At 34.7% G+C, this 27,638-nt stretch overlaps 1 protein-coding gene across 1 annotated transcript in view; it reads left to right on the top strand.

Moving 5' to 3' along the window:
• LRP1B (LDL receptor related protein 1B) overlaps positions 1-27,638 on the top strand; it is a 2,000,743-nt gene that overhangs the window by 694,575 nt on the left and 1,278,530 nt on the right. Inside the window, exon 3 of the mRNA XM_059166755.1 lies at positions 6,980-7,117. Coding sequence (XP_059022738.1) covers positions 6,980-7,117 — 138 coding nt within the window. The remainder of the gene's footprint in view (positions 1-6,979; positions 7,118-27,638) is intronic.

Here is a 27,638-nt window from a genome sequence, read left to right as displayed (position 1 = left end):
CCCGGGAGATGCACAAGTCGTGGAAGGCTGTGGGCTGAGGGACCCTGACTGAAGACTGCACCGGGTTCTCTCAGGCATGGGCTGGGTGTATTCAGAGTGCTGTAGAGGTCACGGAAGTCTGCTGGTCCAGAGACCACAGGATGGTGCCCACACCGGGCTCTCTCAGGTGCTGGCAGGAGTGTGCCCAGCCTCAGCAGTGGTACAAGCAGCGGAAAGCTGTGGGCTCAGGGACCATGGACTGAAACTCCCCTCCCCCTGACACTGCGCTCTCTCTGGCATGGGTGATCACTAGCGGTAACTGTCCTAGGACCATGGGCTTGGGCCCATGACTGTGACCACCAATTGCCCTTAAGATCTTTTGCTCTTTTTGAGTGCTTTTAACCAGTCTCCAAGTTAATCCTCATCCCTAATCAGAGGGCACTTTCATATTGGGGTATTACTTTCTAATGGTTGTTTTTGGTGACTCCCTCCCCCTTCTGTTTATCTTCTGGTAACAGTCCAAGCATTCCCACTCTGCTTTACCTCTCCACCGATATCTTCTGCCCTATAAAGATCCAGAGTGTATAATGTTATATTTCAGGCTGATTTCATGGATTTTGAGAGTGTTCTGGTAGATATTTAGCTCACTTTTAGGACCAGTTTAAGCAGGGTTTCCAACTTCTCCACCATCTTGCCTCTCTTCCACATGTATATATTTTTAAATCAACATTTGGCTTTGCTAGAAGTTGAGCTCCAAATAATTCCTCACAAGATAATCCAACCTCAGTCATCTAAGTAAGTAGACAGATATAATTCAATAAAACCCAAAGGTACATAATTTTTAATTTTTGAATTTTAAAGGCATCTTGTGTTTTTTGGTGATGGCTTTATATAGCCAGTTTTTATTTGATTTTCATATCAACTAGTAATCAATATGTTTCTGTTTCTACATACCATTTTATATGTGAGGTGGGAATAAAACACAAATAAATAAATAAATAGAATAAAAGGCTCGTGCCTCATGAAATCTGAGTGAAACTTCATATATCAATACAGTTCATAAACTGCACACAGAAATTATATTATAAAAAAACTATATTGTAAAAAAAAGTGATAAAATAAACAATGTATGAGTTCATATATATTGTGGGATCAGTGACACCCACAAAAAACAACAAAAACAGAAATAAAAACAAAAACAAAAAACCCTCTTGGGTTGTATAGTGTTCCCAAATGGTGATTTCATTTGCTTGTTATAATGATCACATGAGGTAGACACTATTATTATCCCCATTTTTCAAATGTGAAGGAAGTATTTCACTGAAGTTCAACTCTTAATTCAAGTTGAGGTAATTTATAAATGGCAGATAAAAACTCTAAATCATGGGTTTGGTCTTTAAACTTAATAACTTCCCAAGTATGCCATGTTATTTTTCACGAAGAAAATTTGATGGAGAAACCAGAGTTTGGACTTGAAGGATTTTTTGGGTAAAAAAGAGAGGTTTACTTTCCAGGTGGTGATACTGCATACAGAAAATTCCAGAAGTGGGACTATTTTAGATTATTTTACAGACGTGAAAGATGACTCTGAAGGAAGTTTACTGCAAGTACTGAAAATAACTTGTAAATAATGTTAATTGAATTTCAATTATATGATGAAACCAGACCACAGAGTTTGGTTTTGTTGTGGGCAGCAACTGAGAATGGTTGTGATTCTGAGAGTAGTTGTTGGGTGAAAGTGATATTTATAAAACCTATTTTGAGAACATATTGATGGTTGGAAAAGTTAACTCCTTGCATATAGAAGAAAGTGGAAATTAGCCAGGAGTTAAAATGCACTCAATATACATTCAGCAATTGTATATTGAGTCAGGCAGTGTACAGCGTGTTTGTGTTTTTCAGGCAAAGATAGGGGAAAGTTGATCCAAGAGCCTGTTGAAATGCATCCAGGTGTCCTCATGGAACTGCATAAATAACAACAACAACAATAATAATAAAAGGCATGAGAAATAATGGCAGAAAGTGTGTCTACGAGAGGAACTCTGGTCAGCTTTTGAAAGATACTCTTTTCCTCTGGCTTCCCTATGAGTGGGATCACGGAGACGTTGGCCAAAAGCACCTCAACAGCGATAGGAGCAGAGGTGGGAGTGAGAAGGGAGCGGGAATACAGCAGGTGCGGTCTCTATTTTGGAGAAATTTAACAGTTTAAAAAAAATAGGAAAGAAAGGGTGTTATTTGCAGGAAAGTTCAATCAGCAAAAGTGACTTTATTCTTGAGTGGAGGCTAAGAAAACTGAATGAGATTATAGACAGAGATTTAGAACCATTGGATAGACAGAAATGGGAAATAAAAACAAACAGCAAATCTTGATAGGACAAAACTCAGAAAGTGGGCTGTGATAGAGTGTAAGGTGGGGATATTTGCTTTGAGGGGAGGATTGATGCTTGTCCTGCTGAGATATGATGAAACAATGACAAGTGTTGATAAATGATGGTATCTACCATTATAGAAGAAAAATCTTCATCCTTCCCCAAAATGTGCTATCACAATTATCTTTAGTCAGAAAAGACATTTGATCAGGCTTAATATCTCTTTAACCATTTTTTATTGAACAGAGTAAGATGTTTATATATATAAATAAACTAGACTTTCAAAAACAAAAAGATGAGTCACATTGCCCTTGCATTATCCTAGAAAACTTGTTTGTAAAATGTGGTTCAGTTTAAAAAATGAAGCCTATTTCAACTCACTGGATAAGGCTTATAAAAATTTAAAAACATGAATACTATTTTCCTGTGTTTATCTCTTTTTTTTTTTTTTTTTTTTTTTTTTTTATTTTTTATAAACATATATTTTTATCTCTTTTAAGTCCTTCTAATGATAGAGCTTCTCTTTCTTATAATTAATTACTACATTTTAAATTCTGCTACCTTGTTCAGGTCACCTAAAATTAGATTTGAGAGACTGGAAGTGTTCTGACTATGCATTACTGAAAACTGAAGTGATAATCTAAGAAATGTGTTTGTACTATTATGAAATTCCTCATGTGCTTCCCTGTCACCCCGGTCCTTCTCTCAGGTCCCCCAAATCCTAACGTTTCAGTAACTGAAGAGATAATTCCAATTATTTCAAGTAGCTTCTGACCCTGTTGCTTGCTAGGTCCAGATTATGGCTTCTGGTTGTGAAATGTCTTGAACGCCCAGGGTTTTCATGAGAGGAATCATTTTTTGCCACATTGACATAGTCTTAGGAATTCGTGTCATCTCAATGATCACAATCTTCTCCCTGTCACACAGATCATTGGTTAGAATTGGTGATCTGGTTGAGTCTTTTCTTCATTTACAAGGTAGACTAAAGGAGCCTCATAGATTAAGCATACCTTTACCACACAAATGATCCTTGGGAATCAAGGATGGATTATTTCTCAAAGCAACCATATACTGAATACCCATATTGCCTGGTTCCTGGGATAATTTCAGTTAAGAACATTGCTGTTTCTTAAACTGCCCCCATCTTCCAGAAAGACAATGACAAAATACTGAAGTTAGCATTTTCCAACTGAAGTATCCCAGTACTGGTCAAAAGGGTTTGAGATGCTGATACCCTCAATTTTGAGGTTAATTCCCAAGGCCTGGGGTAATCTCTATAAATAACTTATGCTCTTTACTTTTGTGTAATTTGAAAATATTATCATTGCTTTAGTGTGCTTTAATATGATGATTTGGGAAGGACTGGTTTAGGTAAAATCCTTCAAGCCATGTGCCAGCTATCTTATCAGTTACCCAGCAGTGATGGAAGTCAAGAATAGAGTATATTAAAGGTAAGGAAAACGATAGTCTCTAGTCTATGAAGAAACTACTTAGCTCTTTCTTTCATCCAAACAAATTTTTTTTTATCCCTACATGTTACCACTAGGAAGAATCTACTAATTTTGTATACTGCTTCTGAGAAATTCCAACATCTTTTGTCTGTTTCTCAAAATTTGTTTCGTGAATTCCAGATGTGCATTTCACTCCCTCTATCATGTTAATCAGTGACCTGACAATCTTAAGGATGTAAAAACAAAACAAAGCAAAACAAAAAACCCAAAAAACCCCCAAAATTTTGATTTGAACCAACACATATATTACTTAAAACAAACAAACAAACAAAAAACTTGCTTTTAAAAAGACTAGTGAGTCATCTTTGGCCTCTGTAAAATTTCTAGGCTCCCAGGTTTGAAGTGTTCTTTCTGTGGGCTATTTTTGGAATTTTTATGGAGAGCTCTAAATATATCTGGTCTAAACACTACTTTGACATTCATGCAAGGATATATATTCTCAAATTTCTAAGAATCAGCCAATTAATTTTAAAAAGAACTGCATTGTGACTCTTGGTCATAGAAATTTATAGCTTTTCAAAACTAATTTATATATATATATATTTTTAAAGATTTTATTTATTTATTTGACAGAGAGAGATCACAAGCAGGCAGAGAGGCAGGCAGAGAGAGAGAGAGAGAGGAGGAGGAAGCAGGCTCCCTGCTGAGCAGAGAGCCAGATGCGGGACTCGATCCCAGGACCCTGAGATCATGACCTGAGCCGAAGGCAGCGGCTTAACCCACTGAGCCACCCAGGCGCCCGACTAATTTACATTTTTGAATTTAATTTTTTAAAGTGAATTTATGTTAATCTTATAAATAAAAGATTTAATATAAGAAACTCTCAGTGAAAAGAGTTTCACTTACTTTTATTCCTATGAGTTGGATTTAAATTTGTATATTTGTATTATATATATTTTCTATATTTGTATTATATACGCATATTTATATATATATATATTTATATACAATGTATGTTTTAAAATATATTGATATTCAAGTTACAGAGACATGTTACAATAAAATGAGTTGTGGATTTGGAGGGATGGGCATTAGACAAAAATAATAAACTTGTATGTCAGTAACTGTATAAATATACATGAAAAAAAATACCAGGAAACCAATTAGCCAGTACTTCATCTATTGAAGCTCTATCATAACAATGTATTTATATCCCCCAGATACAAAATGTTGAAAGCTCTTTTAGCATCCAACAAAATCACATATACCCATCACTCATTTTGAGAAGATATTTCAAAATGTATCTTACTTTTGGCAAGTCTGGCTTTGTGGGGAGAGGAATCTTAAGATATAAAAGGAAGTTATGTAATTTAAGTGTTTATGAAAAGGCAGCGGTGCCTGGGTGGCTCAGTTAGTTAAACGTCTTGCTGTGGCTCAGGTCATGATCCTGGAGTTCCAGAATCGAGTCTCACCTTGCACTCCCTGCTCAGTTGTGAATTTGTTTCTCCTTCCCCTTCCCCCTACACCCTACTTGTGCTCTCTCAATTGCTCTCTTTCAAATAAATAAATAAACTCTTAAAAAAAAAAAAGGGAAAGATGCTAAAGATGTTGGGAAAGATGCTAAAAGCTTTTGATACAATCCCTACAACAACCTGATGAAGCACAGAAAAGGTACATAATTTTTTCAACTTATTGTTTATAAGTGATGAGACCAAGAAACTGGCTCCAGAGTCTGTTAACAAGTCCACTCTGCTGCATTTATTTACATAATTAACACATGTTGAATTCCTATTCTGAGCCCACATCTCACAAAAAAGCTCATAAACTTCAGTGCTTTGCCATCAATAACTTTTGACATTCACAACAAGCCTACAAAGTAAACTCAGTTGATAGTTTTATTTATACATGAGAAAATTAATGCTTAGCAGCTTTAATAAATTAATGTCCCATGGGTATTAACATTGCTGTGATTAAATTCTAAGTGTGCCTGACTATAGAATCTGGGCTCTTGTAGTAATCAGTGTCAGATTAACATTCGATTGTAGTCATATGGCATGACTGCACTTGGACTTAGGAGAGCTGGGCAAGATTAAGAATCACGGCATGGCAAATTTGGAGAGTGCCTATCGAAGAAGTGTAGATAAGATATGGGAATAAACAACCTGAACTTTAGATATAGCAGTGTACAATTTGGATGTTGGATGAGAGTTCAGAATTGGTGAGCTTCAGAAGACTTGGTATTCCAACCTAAGTATATCTATCATCAGCAGGAGAACTCAATGAGTATTCTTTGTTCATCATTGCCTCTCCACTCCTAAGTAAATTCAGTTGTATTGTAATTGCTTAGTAAAGATTTTTTTTAAACAAAAAAGTCCATATGTAAGTAAGTATATAACTAGCTGTTATATACATATAAATGCATATATATTTATTTACTTATAATAAAGTAAATAAGTATATAACTTTTTTTTATTCTTAATAAAAATGAAATAATTTTAGATTGACAGAGCTTCATTTAAATTCCACTAAAACCTTTTTGTTCTTGTTACTGGATTCAATTCTAACAAGAGCTTTGCCAAGGAGTTGGAACTCTCCATGTTTCCCAGTTGAGGAAATTGAGATGTACAGTGTTTAAGTACCTGGCCCACTTAATTTAAAGATAAGAGGTAAATCAATGATGCAAAGCAGCCATCAGATTTTAAGTCTATGCCACTTAAAGTTTGAAAAGAATATTCGTGTCTTTAATGTATTATTTGTATTGTTTGGAAAAAACACATACTTTTTTTTTTTAAAGATTTTATTTATTTTATTTAACACAGAGAGCAACAGATCACAAGTAGGCACGGAAGCAGGCAGAGAGAGAGGAGGAAGGAGGCTCTCTGCTGAGCAGAGGGCCCGATGCAGGGCTGGATCCCAGGACTCTGAGCCAAAGGCAGAGGCTTTAACCCACTGAGCCACCCAGACACCGCCAAATACATGCTATTTTATATGCTATGCAGTTTTTTAAAAAATAGGTTTTTAACCACGTGGGCTAATTTGGACATCCCTGAGAGTCAGAGCTGCCTTCTGGCAGTTATTTTCTATAGTTTTGTCTTATAAATTAAGGCTGGTAATTTCTTGTGCTTAATGGTTTTAGTATTAAAAGCCAAACTAACCCATTTTTACATTTTTGTTTTTCAGGTCCTGAAGAGGTAGAAATCAAGTGCCCCTTGAATCACATTGCTTGCCTTGGTACCAACAAATGTGTTCATTTATCCCAACTGTGCAACGGTGTCTTGGACTGCTCAGATGGGTATGATGAAGGACTACATTGTCAGGGTGAGTCTGTTTGTGGAACAATCCAACCACACTATTAAATTATTCACAGTTCAAGGAAGTTCAAGAACCTATAACCTGCCTTTTCTTTCAACCATAACCGTATCAGTTATTGAGAAAGCAAGAATTTTATTGCCAGAGATAATCAATACGCATTTCAAACCTGTAACTTGTTGTGCTTTATTGAAAAATGCCATTAGAAAAAGAAATACATTTGGACTTTGACACTGGACTCTGAAACAATTACATATTTCATAGAAAACAGTACTCTTGCGGAAAAGACAAATGAAAAGTCTTTGTCATAGGAGATTAATACCATACAGTGTCATAAATTTATTAAATTTATTAATACCATACAGTGTCTCTAAACCTTTACTTAAACAAAGAATATTTGAAGTAAAACCTCTGCAACAAAATATTTTAGTATGAGGTATTACCAGGAATTTTTCCTTAATGTTACTTCCTATACTTTCCTATAATTTTATAATTTTTTATAATTAGAATTTTCCTATAATTAATGTTACTTTCCTATAATTTTCTTTCTTTTTAAAAAAGCAACATCTATGTTCTATAGTGGTCATGTTTTTACCTACATATTAAGGAAGGTAGGGAGAAATAATTAAAATCTAGAAGTTAACAAAAGGTTAACCAGAATATGAAACATTCTAATAAAACTGGTTGGAGAGAGGAAATGAAGTATGAAGCCAAAAAAAGAAAAAAGAAAAAGTTGAGGATTGAGGTAAGGACCCAAATCTGGAAACAGAATCGGGGTATCAGTCAAGTAAATTTGGCTCCAAGATAAAGCCCAGAAAGAAACCACTGAATCAAAAGTCTCTCAGTCAAATTCCCACCAGCTGAGTATAACACAAAGGGTATTTATTGAAGCTGAGCAGTTAAAGAGTGAGTAACCTGTCCTTTGTGTTGAGGTCAATAAGACAATAAGGAATAGAAAAGTATAGAAAACTGGAGATACATGTCTGGTCTCTGACCAGATTCACACAAACTAACTGCTGCCATGTGCAAACAGATCACAGGTTACCTAAAGTTCCAGTTTTTCAGAAGCAGCTCCATATCTGTATGTGTTTACATCGTTCAATGTAAGCTACTTCTTTTTAAAACATTGTATGGCCAACCATGTACAGACAAACAAAACCTGTCTGGGGTCCTGTCAGGGCTTACTGGCTTCCAGCTGCCTACCACAGGGCTGAATGCAGTAACTGGATTCAATACCAGAGAGATACACTGGAAAAAAGAGTAAATCTTAGAAAGGTAGTCCAAGGTGGTAAGGCTATTGAGAGACCATAGATCATCTGGGCCACTGGGTCTTTCCCTTTTTCAGAAGAGACTATCTCTGGTTCTGTGGACAGATTCAGTCTGAGAAGTTAGAGCGTTTCCTTCTTTGGCTGAGTTTTGTTTCTTAGCCTGAATTCTGTCAGGGTCACAAAACGAGCCAAAAGATTTTCAGTTTTAGTTATGAATACATGTGTAATAATAATTAATAAGATTTTTTTTTATTTAAAGACCTTTAACATGTATTCTTTTTGTATAATTGGATACTTAAAAGAAGGATATTAACAGAAAAAAGGTAAAGTATGGAATTATAAAGTGATAGGAGTCAAAGAGTTTAATTTTCTTTTCAGAAATTATCTTTTCTAGAGCCTAATTCTACCCACTTCAGTTATAATTCAGGCTTCTTATTACATTAAGGAAAAAAAAATTTTTGGATAGATGTGTGACTGAGCTTCTAAAAGAGTGAAATTATCACATTGCCAAAAACTTCCTCGGAAGTGGTTACACAAATTAGAATATCTCAAACATATTTCAGTGCTGTGAATCATACGAAAATATATCAGAGTTCTCTAGTAAAATTTAGAGTTGTGACCTAATAGGTGAAGGAATATGTTAATAGTAAAACACGGGATTCATATAAATACAAAGTATTGGAATAAAAATAAAATGGTACTAGATTTATCTTGAACTTTTAAAAACTCAGTGTATACTTCAGACTGAAATACATTTAACATATATAATTGTTTATGGTTCGATCTTTCTTCCTGTTCTAATTCAGATTTCTGACTGTTCCAACTTTCATATCTTTATCACTAGTGACAAACTTTTTCTTTTCCTTTTTTTTGGTAGGAGGCTGAGTGAACAATTTTAGCCTTTTAAATATTTCTAGATTTCATCAAATGAAGTGTTTTAAAATGCCAAGTAATTTATTATGGCCTGAGGTGGATTTAAAAATAACGAGAAGTATATTTGGATCTGTGCTTGCTTTTCACCTTACTGGAGGGTGTATCTTCAACCTTTCTCCTAATTTTATGCCACACCCAATGAAAACTTGTTTTCTGATGAGTTAATTAGGCACCAGCCTGTCACGTTTCTAAAGAAATTTCTCATCTATAGAGATATAATAAAGAAAGAAACCAGATTAATTCAAACATTGTATTGATTTTTAGAGATGCTTTTCTCTTGTAGAACAGTTCTGCCTGAATCACTTTCTCTGTCTAAATCCATTTCTCTTTTTGTTGCATTCTAAGCACATACTCCAATTTAAGTAATTATACATAAAGCCAAAGACGTGATTCAAAGATGCCTTTGTCTCCTTTTTTTTTTCTAATAAAGGATCTAAAGTACATTTGGTGGTATATTTGTATCCTTTGCGAAAATTAATAAGGAGAAAAGTTTAACATTTTGGAGGTGATATTCTGGTCTTGGGAATGGTTTTGTATCAACGAATTGTTTTTCTGAATGTTCCATAGAAAAAAATCAATTTCTTCCTGGTGAGGGTAATGAAAAGATATCTATTATTAATGATTTTCTATAACACTGATATTTTAATCTCCATAATTTAGCTTTATTTGAAGAAAGAAAAATGGATTTTTGTATATGGGTGTACTTATATATAGGGATGTGCTTGCAAAAATTTTACAATGAGAATGTTCAAAATCACCACATTATATTTTAGAAAACTTCATCTCTTCCTACATAGTATTTCATATCAGTAATAATATTACTATTGCATGAGCAATAAAAATGCATTCTGTAGAGTCCAAGGCTTCTCAGTATAGGATATTTCCACAGAAATCTTCAGAGCCATGCAAAGAAGTGAACAAACTCAACTAATAGATACCAGATCGACTGAACTGTATCAAAACATTATTTTGAAATTTGATCTTCTTAAGGTGATTCATTATGTTAACATTAAAAGTGGCTGTGAACAAGATAAGCCCCTTTTTAAAATTCACAATCCTGTTTAGAGTACATTTGCGGTGCAAAATAACCAAACATTTCAATGTACAAGGGAACAACAGTTTCTGTGACATTGTCCACTTTTACTCTATTAAAAGAATACGGAAACACTTCATGTTAGTGAAAAAAGAGATTCTGTCTTCTGTGTCTCAAGAAAACATGATTATGTAATCTACGTGATTGTTTATCCAGCATCCCAATGTCCTTTTCAACTTGTGTGAAGAGTTTACTAAAACTGAGTAGGGAATGAAACTCCCTGTCATCTGAAGAGCTCACCACCCAAACATACAAATATGCACACACAAATATACATACTGTTCTTTCCTGATTTCTCTCTTCTATCCTGAACCTGTTCCTACATAATTCTGAGTGTATAATGTGTTAATTAGTGTATTTGATATGGAACTGAGAGAAGAATAAGATTCTTTTATATCACCTTGAATATATCACCTCGAATGTATCTTTTATATCACTCCTTGAATAATACATATTCAGAATTCTTAAAATTCCATTTGATTTTTTTACTTTACTTGCCATCTGGAATATAATTTTCCTAATAATTGAAATTACAATTTTCTCCACCCGCTCACAATCTATTCTAATATATTTATTTTAGATTCTAGGAATTCTAATGTATTTATTCTAATGTATTTTAGATACTGATTTATATTTAAAAATTTATGTGGCTTTTTTTTTCCTTTTATATTACTGCTGGTAAAAATAAAGTCTTAGGAGAAAGTGCTAAAAAATCCTGGAATTAATTTACAAATTAGAGCTTTCTCAAAATGGACTGAAGTGAAATGGCAAACTTTATTATCTGTAATAACTTAACACAGGAAAATTAGTAATCCTTAAAACTTCTGTTTAAAAAAAAAAAAAAACTTCTGTTTAAATCACATATATATTCCAAATATTCAAAAACTAACCCAGGTCAATTAATTTGATGCAATAATTGATTTGAGAAAATTAAATGTAATAAATTTAATTTAAAGTAGTAAAAAATTAAAAAAAATAAAGTATTCAGAATTAATCTTTAGTTCAAATGTTTATTTCATTCTTTCAGAAAAGAAATATTTTACCTTGTGATGATATTTTGTTAGTCATTACAACAATGATTTCAGGTGGACACAAGATTAGCTTATGTAGCTACCAGGAAGGAAGGAAGGAAAGAAAGAGGTTGGTGAAGCTGATGAAAACGGCAAATCATTTTGGAGCACTTTATTATTTTTACATTCACTTTATTGTATCAGTGAATCTTGCCCTATCCCCATTTTAAAAGTTCCTATTGAAAAATATTGCCAATCCTTTTTCTAAATTAAAATCAGCTTATCATGCTAGAGAAGGGAATTTCAGTATGCAGAATCCAAAGGCAAAGGTATGGAGAAGAGGTACAATTCAGGCAATGTTAGAGGAAGTATATCTTTCGGCAACACAAAGCTGAAAGCTCGTGTAGAGAAAGAAACTTGACCAGTGTGTTTTCAAGTTACTTGAAACATCAATAAGCCAAAAGCTAGAAAACAAACAGCTATAATTACCCAGGAGGACCTGGGTTTCTGTGCTCAGACCACTTTTGATTATTGAAGTTCCTGCAACTTAAAAGTAGATTTTGCCATATATATATATATATATATATATATATATATTTTTTTTTTTTTTTGTCTTGAGTTGTGCTAAGGTGATCACAGAGTCTCAAATCTATCTCAAGTATAAGCATTTTCTCTCAAAATGATTAGCTTCAGTAACTGAGCTAGTTTAGTGAAAGCCGATGACTCTTAACACAGGTTGATTTCAGGACCTAATGCTTTTTTGAAGCAAAGCAATAATTCTTATGAAGAATAAGTCTTCTACAAGTGTATCATCCTTTTGCAAGGCTATTACAGACATTTATATCGACAAATGACACCTATGCGAAAATTAGTTGAATGTACTTGAATACTTCTAAATATATGTATGTGTCTATGTGTATGTGCATATTAATGTATACACACAGAGAGACATACCTACCCATATATAGGTACATATAAATGTGTATATTAATTTTCTAGAGTTTTAGACTTATAAATTCTGTTTAATTAGAAATATGTTGTTGCACAGATATCTCACTTCTTTTTTTTTTAAGATTTTATTTGATTTTTATTTGACAGAGAGATCACAAGTAGGCAGAGAAGCAGGCACAGAGAGAGGGGGAAGAAGGCTCCCTGCTGAGCAGAGAGCCCGATGCGGGGCTCAATCCCAAGACCCTGGGATCATGACCTGAGCCGAAAGCAGAGGCCTTAACCCACTGAGCCACCCAGGTGCCCGCACAGATATCTGACTTCTTAAGACTGATTTGTTAGAAGTGATTGCTAGACTAATCCTGCTCAAGAGACTTGGAGTTCAGATTTCAATTGTTTGTTTGAATATGTTGACTTCTAAAGACAGCTGGCAAACGAACTGACTGCTGGTGGGGAGAGGATAACTAATGTGGCTCTATATGATAGCCCAGCATGTGAAAAGATAATCTAAAGTAGTTTATTGTTTATTGGAAGTTAATCTTTTTGTAGTGGATATACATCTTTGATTAATGTTAATATATATTAATTAGAGTTCTCTGGCCCCAGACAGAATCGTTTTTAAGAATAACTGGAAAACAGACTTTGCAATATAAAAAGAATATCCTGTAAGCGTAGTAATAATAGCTTAAAAATGATAAAACACTGAAGGATCTAACTTAAAAAAAGATGCTCTTTATTAAAACATCATTGCAGATTCTATGTCTTTCTTCTTGGCAAACAGTGGTTTAAAACTAGCTTGTATTACATCCAGATTTTTTGATCCAGTCTTTTCTGTGGTAATAATCCTGGTGCATTATGGACCTTTAATTGCTGCTGAATTATATTCTATTTCTAGGTGATTTTGGTTTTAAACAGATGTAAGTCAAAACCACAAATCCACAACTTATACCCCAGTGGAGTATTTATTCTGTTTGCTTAGTATCTGTAGAACAAGGAGCAAGTGCTTTGATGTAGAGATTAACTACTTGGTTTGAAACAACTCCTATGATGCCTGTACCTAAAATATACCAATCTCTTACATAGAATGACTGTGCAATACCACAAAAAGCCAGAGAACTCAGCTTACCCAACTCTACCCCCAGTAATATCTCTGAAAGAAGAAACTTGTTAATAGTTCCACTAATTTGGGAATAGTTAATTTGCATGGATATTCATGGACACTGGGACTCATTTAGCTGGATCTCTCCCTCATAGTTCCCTTCCTAATATGATGGAAAACAGAGAATTGTATGTAAGAAATAATAATGGATATGAGGCCAAAATGAACTTTCCAAACTGTGCCAAAAGAAACACTATAAAGTTTTCCCTATATTGAATTCTTTAATTCACTTCAATAAATTTTATTGACTGCTGAGAGTATTCTCAGCACTGGGGATGTAGAAAATCCTATTTTCTGCCTCCATGGAATTCACTTGTCATAATGGAGGTATGTAGAAATTGCTAAGGAAAACTAAAATGAAGAGCATCTAATTCTGCTTAAGGGGATGCAAGAAAATTCCCCAGAAAGTTGATGGTTGACACATGTCTCACTCTAAGGGTTTGGTAAGCAAACGTGGGAAAGGAGACCACTTCAAAAGGAGGGAACTATGTGTACAGAGACACAGGTGTTTAAGAAAACATGGTACACTCAAGAGAGCTCTTAAGTTCTTTGGTAAGGTTGATGCATAGGGTTCTAAGCAGAGATTGATGAAGTAGAACCTGAAAAAATACCTGATATTAGACCTGGAGTGTTTATATTAGAATAAGGATACATTATGACCTACCTGAAATGCAAGAGAAAGAGAGGGGAAGTAAGGCATGAGATATGTTATTCTTTAATGTATCACTTTCATGTAAGTAGAAGTCAAAACAGATGACAAGGAAAGGCATTTTAAGTGAGCTCCTTTTCCAATGAAAGTTAGGAACTTGGAATGCGTATTTACTATTTTAAGCAACCAGAATCCTATTTTTAGCAATCACTAAAGTAGCATCTTAGTTGTATCTTAACTTTGAGAAATGGATGACAGTTCTAATGTTATTCAAAAGTATGAATTATAATAAACTGTCCCTCAGCTCTCTACTCAACCTCAAATGTGAGGGCAAATCCCCTATAATTCATTATTTAGTTTTTGACACAAGCAGCTTGATACTTTATAAAGTAAAGAATTAAAGCAGGTAGCTGAGATTGACTGGCATCCCCAGGAGTCACACAGAAAAGCAGTGTGAGAGCAAGGTTTAAAAACTGTGACCTTGAGTTTTTGTTCTCCAGTTTTGACTACTGAGCCTTAACATATCAACTCAGAGAAATGCATAAAATTGTTATGCTTCAGCATCCTTTCTGACCCATTTTTAAAGGAGCAAGATGGCCTGTAGAAAATCAACTGAAAAACATTTTTGAGCTAACTATATGTGTCCTGTCAGTTTTATTAATTGATTGAGCAGGGGAAAAAAAATGTGCTGAGTGAACCACAAGCTGAAAAACTATATAACAAGCTTGCAGAATTAAATGTCTCAATCTGACTATTAGCTTTATCCCCCTGAGAAAAATTAGTGCTTTCATTTGATAAGGGATGTAGAAAGGATTTGGGGAAGTTCATTTTAACTCTTTGAAGTAGATTTGCACTAGTTACAATAAGAAGTGACAAAAGAGAAGAGAAAAGAAAGGGAAAAAGCCTAAGAATCAACTTCCATAATAGGATCTGAAAGGAAAAATGAGAGATTTCTTAAAGTCATTCAATAGACAAAGTTTAAATTTTGAAAGAAAAAACCCAATACTCTTCCAACAAATAACCAATAAATAATTAGAAGATCTGAGATTTATTAAGCTTGATCTGGAATTCTAGGAAGTTTTACAGAATTCTACAGAGGACGATGTCAGGAGATTTGCACACCTTCAGCCAATGTTTTCAATTCTGAATTTCTATTCTGTTCAAAATTGCAGAAAAATGCTATTTCTGTTGCTTTTTCTCTGCTCCACTGTTATAATTTATACAGTAAACCCTATTCTGTTGGATTCCATGTGTTATAATTCTGTCATAACTGAATATTTAATATATTAAATGATATTAAAAAAAATAGCTACAAGACTGGTGACTTCGAGGCTCCTGGGTGGCTCAGTCAGTTAAGTGTCTGCCTTCTGCTCAGGTCATGATCCCAGGGTCCTGGGATCCAGCCCTACATCAGGCTCTCTCTGCTCAGTAAGGAGCCTGCTTCTCTCTGTCCCTCTGTCTGCTGCTCCCCTTGCTTGTAGTCTTCTCTCTCTCTCTGTCAAATAAATAAAATCTTTAAGAAAAAAAAAAAAAAAAAGACTGGTGACTTTGGAGCTTTCCATAATTAGTCCCTTCATAGTCAAATCAAACATTGATTTGTTTTTCATTCATGTGGAGACAGAAAAATATGCACATGTATTTTAAGTTTCTCCTAAGCTTTCTACATGGACTTGTATATTTGTGTTCAGACATAAGAAACACATTAAAGATTAATTTCTGAAGGAATACACACCATCTAGATTTATTTCTGTTAGCTGAGAATTTGCCTTCCAGCTCCCCATTAGGTTTGTGATTTAGTAAAAGCATGAAATTGATAATTGACCTCTGTATGCCAAGTAGGATTGTAGAACCAGTCCAGACAACCCATTGTGGTTGTGGAAGCCATAGGATGCCAACCAAAGTGAGATCAGTGTGCTCTCAGAGCATCTTCTGAATTAGGTCAGTGTGACCGTGAGCCAAGTCTTGAACATCAGATAAAAAGGAGAATGGGAAGGGCAAGCCCAAAGAGCACTTTTCAGTTCCATTAGCTGAAATGTGTGGCATGTTCTCATTCAATCTACAGGTACGAAACTCAGAGTGCCAAGAAAAAAATCTGTGCAGTTCAGTAAATGGCTTAAAGAACTATAATATTTTCAGAGTAGAAACACTAAGAATCTGAATTGTCTAATTTTTAGTTAGGTCAATTAAATTTTAAGAGTTTTCAAAGAATTTTGGGAAAAAATGTTAAAAGATATAGTATAAATTGCTTTTTAGTTCATATGGAATATCTAAATACTTATTATATTAAAATTATATATAATTCATTATAATGTAGAAAAATATTTTTGCATAAGTATTCTGTTAGATTTTCCTAGCCTACATCTATTGGATATCTAGCTGAATTGCTTATTTCAGGAAATTAAGACATACATATTTTTATGCCTTTCACTTGTGTTTTTGTTCATTTGCTCTTGTTTTCAAAACTAGGATAAGGTGATGATTCCAGTCAAGTTTGTACTGTGAGTGCTCCATCCTACGCACAAATGACTTCCGGTTCCTGTTCAGTCAGTTGGGTTTTGACTCTACGCATTTAAACTATTATGCAAAGAAAATGTGCAGAACTGAAGGAAATATGCTTAGAGTAACTCATGGGGTAAAGTATACTACACAGTATGCTAGAATTATTGGGCTCAAACAATGTGCTCTTTGTCAGGAAGATTCATTTCTGCATTTTACCTAAAGTGATTTGCTCCTTTCAGTTTTGTTTAGTAGAGATACCTGTAAGATGCAGAGGGAAGCAAAGGTCTGCTTTATGATTATAACTACAAATACAGAAGCAGCGATAACTTTCTCTCAGTGTGAAGCAGACCTGGAAGATAAAAGGGCCAGAAGGGATTTTCAGAGGTCATCCAGTCCATCCATCTGTCTTTAGGCTGGACTGAACTCAAACTTCCCTAGACAGATTGCCACCTACGCAATTCGGAAGGCCTCCAGGGAGAGAGATTCTAACAGCCATTTTTAGTAACACAGTCAATGCTTAGCAATTGCTACTCTGAACAAATGTTTGAGTAATGTATTATAAAATTCTCCATGCTCTCCCAATTTTTACTCTTTTCGGTCCAACATATTCCTATAGGTTAATCGTGTTTTTCTTGCACCTCTCCAGACAGTTTTAAATTTTCAAAATTTTTAAAGTTATACACCGCCCCCCCAACCAAACAGATACAGTTTAAGTGAATAGTGTTCTCTGTAACTGACTGTCAGCACTGCTGACTCCTGTGATTATTCTTTATGTGTTTTCTTATAAGTTAACATTGCCTTGTTCACTCATGTTGCTTTTGTTAGGAATTGTCTTAAGCTATGAAAAACAGATCTTAAAAAAGAAAAAAAAAAAAGAAAGAAAGAAAGAAAGAAAAAATATCCAGAGATAGATGTTCCAAGTGAGGGAAGATGATTTCATGACCTGATCTCTGTTCCAGGTTCCCATGCTTCTCTTCAGCCATTTTTCTCAACTTTTTTCCACCCTCAAGTAGGCTAAGGCCATGGATGGCCACTGCAACTTCAAATATCACATCCCCATTCCATGAGGAAGGAAGAAGAATAAAATATCCCAACCAAGCAAGTCAAACTCTGTCTTAAAGGACTTTACCAAATTTCTGTCTCTGTGCCATTGGCCAGAATTTTAACACACAATCACCCTTCTTTGGATTAAAGGCTGGGAGATGTAGTTTTTCAAGTGTACAAAGACCGCTTCAATAAAAACAGACTTGGAAGAAAGGGATAATGGATATTAGGTAGCAACTAGAAGTTTTTGCTATATGTGCTTTAATAGAGCAATCAGATAGTTGACTGCTCGCCACATAGGGATTCAGTTGTACTATGTTGGGTGAAACCTATGGGAAAATTCTGAAGGACAGAGAACTGGTCAGTAATAGCTCTGTAGTTTTGAAAACCAGTGAAATGAGATGTTCAGGCAATATCACTAAAACTCCCTCCAGGTATAAAATTGTTTAAATGAATAAAAATATTCAATATCCCTGGGAAATGGTAAGAAAAGGGTCAGCTGTACTAGCAAAGAGTTCCCAAATATCCAGACTCAGTGGCCATGGAGGAGAGTTCCTGGGGAGTCAGTAAGGGCTGGCCGCTACCTGAGAAAAACCCCAGATAAACTTGATTTACAAGAGAATGATAGTCTCCTCTCTCCCTCTCATTCTCGCTCCTTTTCTTCTCCCCTTCTCTTCCATGTCCTTCTCTCTCCCTCTATTGCTATCATTGCTCTCTACCCCCTTTCGGGCTTTACTTTACATTTTTATTCCTTCAAATTGGGCTTAAACTTAAGACTTTAAAAAACTAGGAGAATTTCAAAATCTTTGCTATTGTTTCACATCTGTGGTCAGCCAACCTTATTTCATAATTTATTTTTACTATGTGGTCTGTTGTCATATATAAAGGTTGTTTTGTTGAGTATTTTGAGAATGCCAAATCATGTTAAGCTCCTTTGTTTATCTTATTCCCTCTCTGATGGTAAAGTTCCTGTTGTTTGTGTTTTGTTTTGCTTTCCTAAGACTATCAGTTGTTTCCAACCAAAAGAATACATCACAAATATTTTATTGCTGCTGTTTATTTTATTTTGAAGGATCCTTTTTTTTAATTTTTATTTATTTATTTTTTCTTTTCTTTCTTTCTTTCTCTCTCTCTTTTTTAAAGATTTTATTTATTTATTTGACAGACAGAGATCACAAGTAGGCAGAGAGGCAGGCAGAGAGAGAGGAAGGGAAGCAGGCTCCCTGCCGAGCAGAGAGCCTGATGCAGGGCTGGATCCCAGGATCCGGGGATCATGACCTGAGCTGAAGGCAGAGGCTTAAACCCACTGAGACACCCAGGCACCAGCCCTCACCTTTTTTTTTTTTTTTGAATTCCAAATTCCATCAGGTGATTACCTCTGCCATTTTTTATACTCCCAAATTAATTTTTATATATGAGATCCCAGTTAAAAAAGTAGTTTTTACCACATGGTCCTAGAAAGTAATTAGGCATTATATAGGCACTGGAGCATATCGTAATAAAATCTCACAGTAAAAACAACATAGTGTATAGTTACATATATGTATATGTGTATACACACACACACACACACACAGAAAGAGAGAGAGAGGGAGAGGGGAAGAGAAATGGAGTATGAACATAGTGTAGTATCACATGATTCTCACTAGAGTTCTAAAATTAAAATTATGAATGTCTAAAAGAAGAGCAAGATGAAGAATTCTATGTGCTGAGAGGAATCAAAGTCAGAATAGAAAATGTTGGTGATTATACCAAATTCCCTATGCAAATAGCATATTAACCTTTTCCTCTTCATTTTAATAATAGGTAAATCCACATTGGTGTGGTGGTAAGCTTCCCTTTTGAATGGCAAGGGAGGAGCTGGAGAACTTCCTGGGATGAAACTAAAGGCCTCTTCTACCTACTCACTCTGTATTAGGAAGAGCTTTATGGGTTACCCAGCCAGGACAGTGTGGCTGTTCTGGTGTTAACAGTTCATGTCTTTTAAGAACCTAGAGTTGAAACAAATGTTACAGAATTGCAGTCAGCAACATCTGCCAAACTGGAATTACTGTATTTCTAGTTTATACATTGCACTGGATTTCAGAGCCCCCAAAATCAGAAGGAAAAAATGACTTCAGGCACACATGTAAAAACATAGATTGGATTTTTAAATTGCTGCTATATTATTATACTCCTTGCTCAAATAGAAATGATTACTATGGAAGAAAGAAATAGCTTTCTTAAAAAAAAAAAAAAACTTAGATACAGAGACATCCTTTATTATTGTCAAAGACTGTTTTTGTTTGTTTCTGGGCTAAAGTATCTGTGTTGAAATCTAAGGGTTTTTTTTCTATTTGATTGTTGGATTTTTCTCCTAAAGTTGATTTAGTTCACCAATATATATTTTCCTTTTTCTTCAATAGCTTTTTCTATTTTTAAGTGACATTTTTTTGTTGTTGTTGTTTTGAATGTGTAATAGTTTCTGTGAGAAATATTTCCCAAAGCAAATATAAATATTTCCAATATACTAAATTACAATGATTTTTTGTTATTCAGATACACCTGGAATATATAATAATTCTTTTGAAGAGGCAATTAGCACTTAGTTCAGTGACTTAGGTAGTGTAACTTTTTTGACATTTTGTTTTATTGTATGCAACCAAGGTACTGCATATCTATAAAGGACCAATACTAACCTAAATAAGAAATTCCCAAAGGTTTTCATGTAAGTTGACGAATGTAGAGGATTAAAGGATCAGAAGAGTTGATCACTTACTATCTTGTCAGTACAGCTTGTTATCTACCTCTATTCCAATCTAAATAAAAACTGGAATATTGTGTCAGATAGGTTTCCTAACTCTTTAGAAACAAATGGCAATATATAGTTGCATCACAGAAGCACATTGTTGTCATGTTTAGGATCATATTTTATGCTGTAATAGTGATTAAAACTTAATATTTTGAATTTCAGTTGCTTGCTTACTTTTTAATTGGACAAGTGATTTTATACTTTGCTTTGTAAGACTGGTCACCAATAAACAAGGCGGGGAACACAAACTTGATATATTAAGTCTCATTTTACTTGAGAAATATAAGGGGAGGATGAGTATTTTCCCTTGCTCTTATACTGGGAAGAGAATATATTTGTACTAAAATTAGGTATGAAACTATAATTGAACTAATGTGTGTAAAGATCAAATAAATGCTCAGCTTTGGGTAGTTATAATTAAATTATAATTATTTTAACAGTACATCTGTGGAAGTCTAATGTGTAATATAGATCAGATGGGTGCCATTAAAGCAATCAGGATGGGTAGAATAGACAAGGAACTACAAATGAACTATGGATGGATTGATGGGTGGATGGAAGGATGATCTAGCAAATGAGACAAGACATCACATGTCAGAGAGAAGGCTTTGTGGGAAAAAACTGATTTATACAAATTTATTAAAAAATTTGAAATTGGATGAACTGGTGTTGGAGACTATGAAATCTCAGTAAGTTTAATATCCAACAGGCAGGAAAATGGTATAAAATGAATATAACATATTTATATGGTGTGCATGTCGTAGATGAATCTGGACTAGGGGGGTAAAGAAAAAAAATAGTTCAATAGAGAATAATATCCAAAGTTAACTCAATGTCAACTATTTTGTTTGATGACAAAGAATTCTTCACTCTAGTTTCCTTATATCACTTTTGTGGTCAGATCATTAAAGCTGCATCTTAAATTACAACGAACTTAATTAGGTGTAGAAAAGGGAAGATCATGTCTTCCAAAGGGGGGGCATAGAAGAAAGAAATTATATGAAAATATTTTGTTTTATTCAAAAGCATGCCCAAAGTGTCTCTCATGGGTCTGTTATCATTTAAGGTAATTTTCAGACTTCAGTGCTTCAGAAACACATTTCCTTCAGAGTTGTATATTTATGTTAGTTTCATGTTTTTCATAGAGTCAGTCTTCAAAAATATGATTGTTTTACTTAATCTTTTATTTACCTATTAGATAAATATTTGCTGAAAATCCAAGATAAGCCAGTCACTATGCTCGGCTCTGGAAATATGCAGATGGTTTTTATCCTTAAAGGGTTTCCATAATTGTTTATGGATGCAACACATTAGTATATAATTATGAACTATATAGTTAGAGCACTGATAGAAAAACACAATTGCCCCTGAAGCTTGAGTTCCCCCAAAGGAATATTGCCATGATCAATTCTAAGTATATCCATCACTTACAGGGAACATGGTCAAAATATACTGAATTTTACTTTGATTCACATTTTCTTTTTAATCTTCAGGTAAGAAATAATCAGAAAGTCCATTGAAATGTTTCCCAAGTGGTACTTTGTAGGTCTTTTTCATTTGCAATTGAAATATTACTGTTGAGTATTTTTAACAAAAATGAGGACTTAATGGGCTCAGGTAACTTCTTACTTCTTCAAGTCCAGAGAAAATGCAGTTGTTTTTGCCAATACTTCAAATCAATATCTTGAGCCTGAATTTTTGTAGCTCCCTCATTGTGCCTTTCATTCCGCTCATTAGGAATTAAGTGAAAGTGCCAGGAATCACTGCTTTCTTCCCTTCACCTCTATCCGACTTAAATCCACCAATACTTATACTTGTGTCTATATTATTATGTCTTTCCCCATACTTAAATGTCCATCACCACAGAACTATAATCATTGTAGAGCTTCTTATTTTGTCTTCTTTTCTCATTCTTTCAGTGTGCCCTCTATAACTGAGTCCACTATTTCCAGAATTCCCTTACCTGTTCAACCTCATCTCTCAAAAAGTCATCAGCTTCCTGGCCCTCCCTGATTCCCCTGAAGACCTCTCAAATGAAAACTGTTTTCTCCTAAAAATTCTACCATTGGGTTTAAAGTAGCAAATTTGGGGGTAATTTTCCTACCTCCTTCGTATTGCTATAAGCAGAGCATTGTCTCTATCTCCAAAAATGTTCAGCCTTATAGCTCATGCCGATAGATGATTTTATCCACTACTCTTCATTGCTGTTATCATGTTATGATATCATGTGATTCCCAGGTAATTTTGTCTTCCTTTCCAATCATTGTAGCTCTGTCTACCCAATACTACTTCTATTTTAATTCTTGGACAATTCAGTGGACTTTTCGGTAGTATTTATAATAGCTGGGCCTCCCAATTTCTTTATCCAGTGTCAGCTACTCACACCAGTTTCCTTTCTCTCGAGTCTAGAATTTGCTATTGGTAACCCTTGCAAGCCCTCCATCATCTCAACTTTCAGGTTTCTGACCACAACCACCAATCTTTCTAGCTCACTACCTTTACTATTTCTTATGACTTCTTGTACTTCCATCCTAATAATCTACCAGAACATTAGGTCCATTTGTATTCCAAGATTTTTACAGGTTTAGACACACTTGATATGCTCACTTCCCCTTTTTACTATTCTTCAGTTCTGTGGTCTATTATTTAATCACTTCACTGCATACCACATCAGCTCCTTAGCCATTCTCTTGCTACCTCATACTCAACTGGCAAAAACACATCCCTAATTAAATTCAACTCTCCACCTGCTCTGTCCCTCAACCTGTAAAATGATCCCGGCTGAAAAAGCAAACCTCCATGCTTTCAGTCCATGACCTTAAACTTCAGTTTTGTCCTTAATGTTATCAGCCAATCATATTATATATTCCTAGCTATCTTCCTGTCCCTGAAGTCTGTTTTGCATTTTATCTCTTCTTAGACCAACCCTTTCTTACCCATCTTCTTTCTATTAATGATTTTACTTTGCACTAGGCTGAGAAAACTGAAGGAATCAAAAAACCAGAAAAAAAAAAAAAAAAAGTGCAGACTCCCAGCACTACACATATCTACTCTTTGGCATCTGCACTCACTTCTGACTTGTTCCTATAGACCTATCTATGGTTTGACCTGATGCCAATACCAGGTGTCCTCTGTTCTAAACTACTCAAATACATTCATCCCACTCCTCTCCCTCTCTTTTACATCATTCATCTCGGACATTTATAGGAACCTTTTTCATGAACATACAGTCATATCTTCTTGAAAAATGTACATACATATTTATATCTGAATGAATACATAAGATTTCCTGACTCCTCTACCCCTGTCATCTATTGTGCTATTTCTTTGTTTCTCTTCTATTTATTGTTTCCATTTCTCCTACTCATTCCCTATTAAACATACTACAGTCAGACTTTTGTACTACTCCACTAACGCTGTTCTCATCAAGGTCACCAATAACCTCGGCAATGGTATACTCAATTTACAGATTTTCTCTTAATTTCTCTATCGGTAATTTCTGACACAGCTGAATACTTTCTCTTCCTCATTAAACGTTATTTATTTGCCTTTCAGGACACCACCACACTCCATTGGTATTCTGCTTAGCTCACTGGTTACTTCTTTTCTATTTCTTTACCAATCCTCTATTTCTTCTTAAGCAACCTCAACCCTTGTTCTTTCCTTCTTTACTTAATTTACACTCTTGGTGAACTAATTTATTCCCATGGATTTTGAGATCATCTATGTACTAGTGCCCCATTTGTTTTTCTAGTCCAGACTACTGTAAATCAGCATCTGGGACACTTGGGTGGTTCAGTGGGTTAAGTGTCCGGCTCTTGATTTTGGCTCAGATCATGATCTCAGGGTTGGGACATCAAGATGCATATCAGGTTCCAGGGCATGGAGCCTGCTTAAAAGTGTCTCCTTTTCTCTCTGGACCTTCCCCCTTCCCTCCTTAAAAAAAAAAAAAAAAAAAGTCTACATCCAACTGCCTTCTCAACATCTCTGATAGATATCTCATACTCATATGATCAGGGTCTTCTTCACTTCTCAGAACTTTTAGACATATAGCTTTTTCCTTTTCAGATGGTGACAGTCTTTTCATTTCTCACACCAAAATACTGGAGAAAGTTCTGACTTCTTTTTAATTCCCCAAATTGAATTCATCTCAGAATATATTATTAGCTCTATCTTCTAAATCTATTCAAAATCCTATCATTTTCACCCACTCTTCTGGTATTATCTAATAATTATCTTATATCTGCATGATTGCAATAGCCATATAAGTGGTCTACCACACTCATATAATCACACCATATTCTATTCTTAACAAAGTCACTAGGTGACCTTTTAAAAATTTGTCATATCACTGTTTTTCTCAAAACTTAATCCATAGATTTCCCCATTATATTCAAAATAGAGTCCAAAGTTTACCAATTACATATGAAACCCTATATAATCCGACCCCTTATTGTTTGTCTGTGATTATTCCAAACCCATAATTGCTTATTCCTTCAAGTATATTGGTTTTCTCTTTTTTTCTAAAATGTATCAGAGATGCTTTTGTCTTTGATCTTTTGCATGAGTTGTTATGAAAAAGTATGGGGGGATGCTTTATTATTATTTGATTCTTTTAGAATGCTTGTAATAAAAAAAAAAAAAGCTAAAGATTCTAATGGGTCATTGTAATAATGAAAAATTGATTACCTTAGATGATAATTAGATTGGCCAGTTCTTAAAAGAAAAATATTTAACCTCTGAAGAGAATGCAGTCTAATGTCATTTATTTGCAAGAACATGAAAAATACCATGCAAATTTTAGTAGCTAGATTTAAGAAGAATTAGGTTTCAGAGTAAATTAGTTTATCTTAGTGTTTTATTCTGCTTTACAATTCTGAGAGCCAATATGGAACAGCTTAGTGTTTGGGAGTTTTAATCTTTGTGATTACACCAATTCTCTTCATCTCCTTTGTCTTCTATCCATCCACAGTATCCTGTTTACCTGGCACTCAAGTGGAGAATGAAAGTGAAGGCCCTTGCCCTTGCTTCTTCATCAGATGTAGATTCAGATTCAGAAGAAATAGCAGTCAGCTTCAAGGTTAAGCTAGGGAACATCTGCCTGCACCAACATTTCAGTCTAAGGCATTTATTAACTCTCTATCATTAACCAAGTCATAGAAGGATCCATATGGAGGCATAGCTACACCATACACTAGCCTTATACTCAGAGCCTCTATTTATTTGGGCCAATATATCTTTTTATGAGGTTATTTGCAACTTTATAATTACAATAATTTTATAATTATATAATTAATATATAACTTATATGCTTATATAATATATACAATTATATGATTATATAATTTATAGACTTAAATTATATATTTTATATTAATATGTATTAATATATAATATATTATTATATTTTACATGATATGCATTTATATAACATATATATTTATATGTAATATATAATGTTATAATTAGATATGTTTATATTTGGCTCTATATAAACACATAGTAATATATAAATATACATTTAAATATAAATATAAATAAATATAAACTATATATTTTAGCCAGGGTTAAAGACACTTGTATAATCTGTTTAGTGTACACTATTACTTGAGGAAATTGATTAGTGGTAGGTTCCCTGGGAGCTTTTACAGCTAGATAGGTGTTGAACATACAGTCCTGCCCAGTTCTATGAGTCAAACTTTAGCTCAGTTTTATTAACCAGGAGCTGACATTCTGAATCAGGGTGCTGCTAGACTGCTGTTTTGTCTGTCTGAGGACTCTGGACATCAGTTGTGCACAGATAACTAGCTACAGCCCTGAGGCCAATTTCCCTTCCACAGGTTACTATGCAAGAAAATACAAATACATTATCTTTCAGTCCAAGAAATTCAATCACACATCCATTAATACATGAATATGTCTATGACACACCAAAGAAAGCAGGACGAATTTTCTAAAATGACTATTTTCTATATTCAAGAAAATTTCTTTTTAAGTATGTGATCAGCTTAGTGTGTCTGAATGTAAAGGCAGCCGCTCTGTGTGTCATAGAACAATTATTGGCTAAAAATTCATTTGCCTTAGGGTTTAGTTTTTTTGTGTTTTGTTTTGTGAACTAGGGGCACGAAATGCCGTTAGATTTTCTCCTTTTATAGTTCTCCTTTTATAGTTGGGGAAAACAGTACCAAGTTAACCTTTAAAAAAATTACATTTGCCATTTGCTTTGGTTATGTTCTGTGTACACTAACCATTACAGAATGTCTTATTTGTTGTTGTTGCTGTTAATTTTTTTATGTGAGAGAGAGAGAGAGACAGAGAGAGCGAGTATGCAGGTGGGGCAGAGGAAGAGAGAGGGAAAGAATCTGAAGCAGGTTTCATGCCCAGAGTAGAGCCTGACTTACTATTGGATATCACAACCCCGAGATCATGAGCTGCTGACCCAAAATCAAGTCAGATGCTTAATTGACTGAACCACCCAGTCACCTCATTGTTGTTGTTTTTATCAACTTCAATCAGTCCATCCTTTTCCTGTTCTGGAGAGGATGATACTATGCTAAATGTCCTGCCAGCACACAATAAATTGGGAAAAGCAGTAGACTTTCAGGGTTCATTAACCTTGATTTTGAATGCTATGTCCCTGTCTATGTGATGTTATAAAAAATCCTCGGCTCATTTTCTCAGTCTTTTCCCTACTCTATACTGAGAGTTATGATATTGGTGCAAGGGGAAGAGAAGCAGAAATCCTTCAAAACACTAAGCATCTAGGGCGTTTTTTCACATTTATTAGTTCTCATTTATTTTTATAGTAGCCCAGGCTAAATGTGGGACCTAGTACTGAGTCATGCCTTCTGTATAAGAAAGCCTTTACCCTTCAGGAAATGACCCCTCTCTCATTTCTTTTAGGGCCATGTTTCTTGTAGGCAAATAGGTAAGGAAAACTTACACAAAGTAACTTTTTTATTAACCTTGGTTGTTTATCTGTCTACTCTGGAGCATTTAAATTCCTGAGCTCTCCCTCTATCTTACTTTGCTGAATCTGAATTGCCTTAAACCCTGGGGCCATCTACAAATTCTGCTTTACCACTCCTCTCCCTCTTTTCGCCACGGCAACTCCCAAGCTCTTGTTCTTCCTGGGC

Source organism: Mustela lutreola, chromosome 3, assembly GCF_030435805.1.
Source record: "Mustela lutreola isolate mMusLut2 chromosome 3, mMusLut2.pri, whole genome shotgun sequence".
NCBI lineage: Eukaryota > Metazoa > Chordata > Mammalia > Carnivora > Mustelidae > Mustela > Mustela lutreola.
This window is presented reverse-complemented; position numbering and strand designations above follow the sequence as displayed.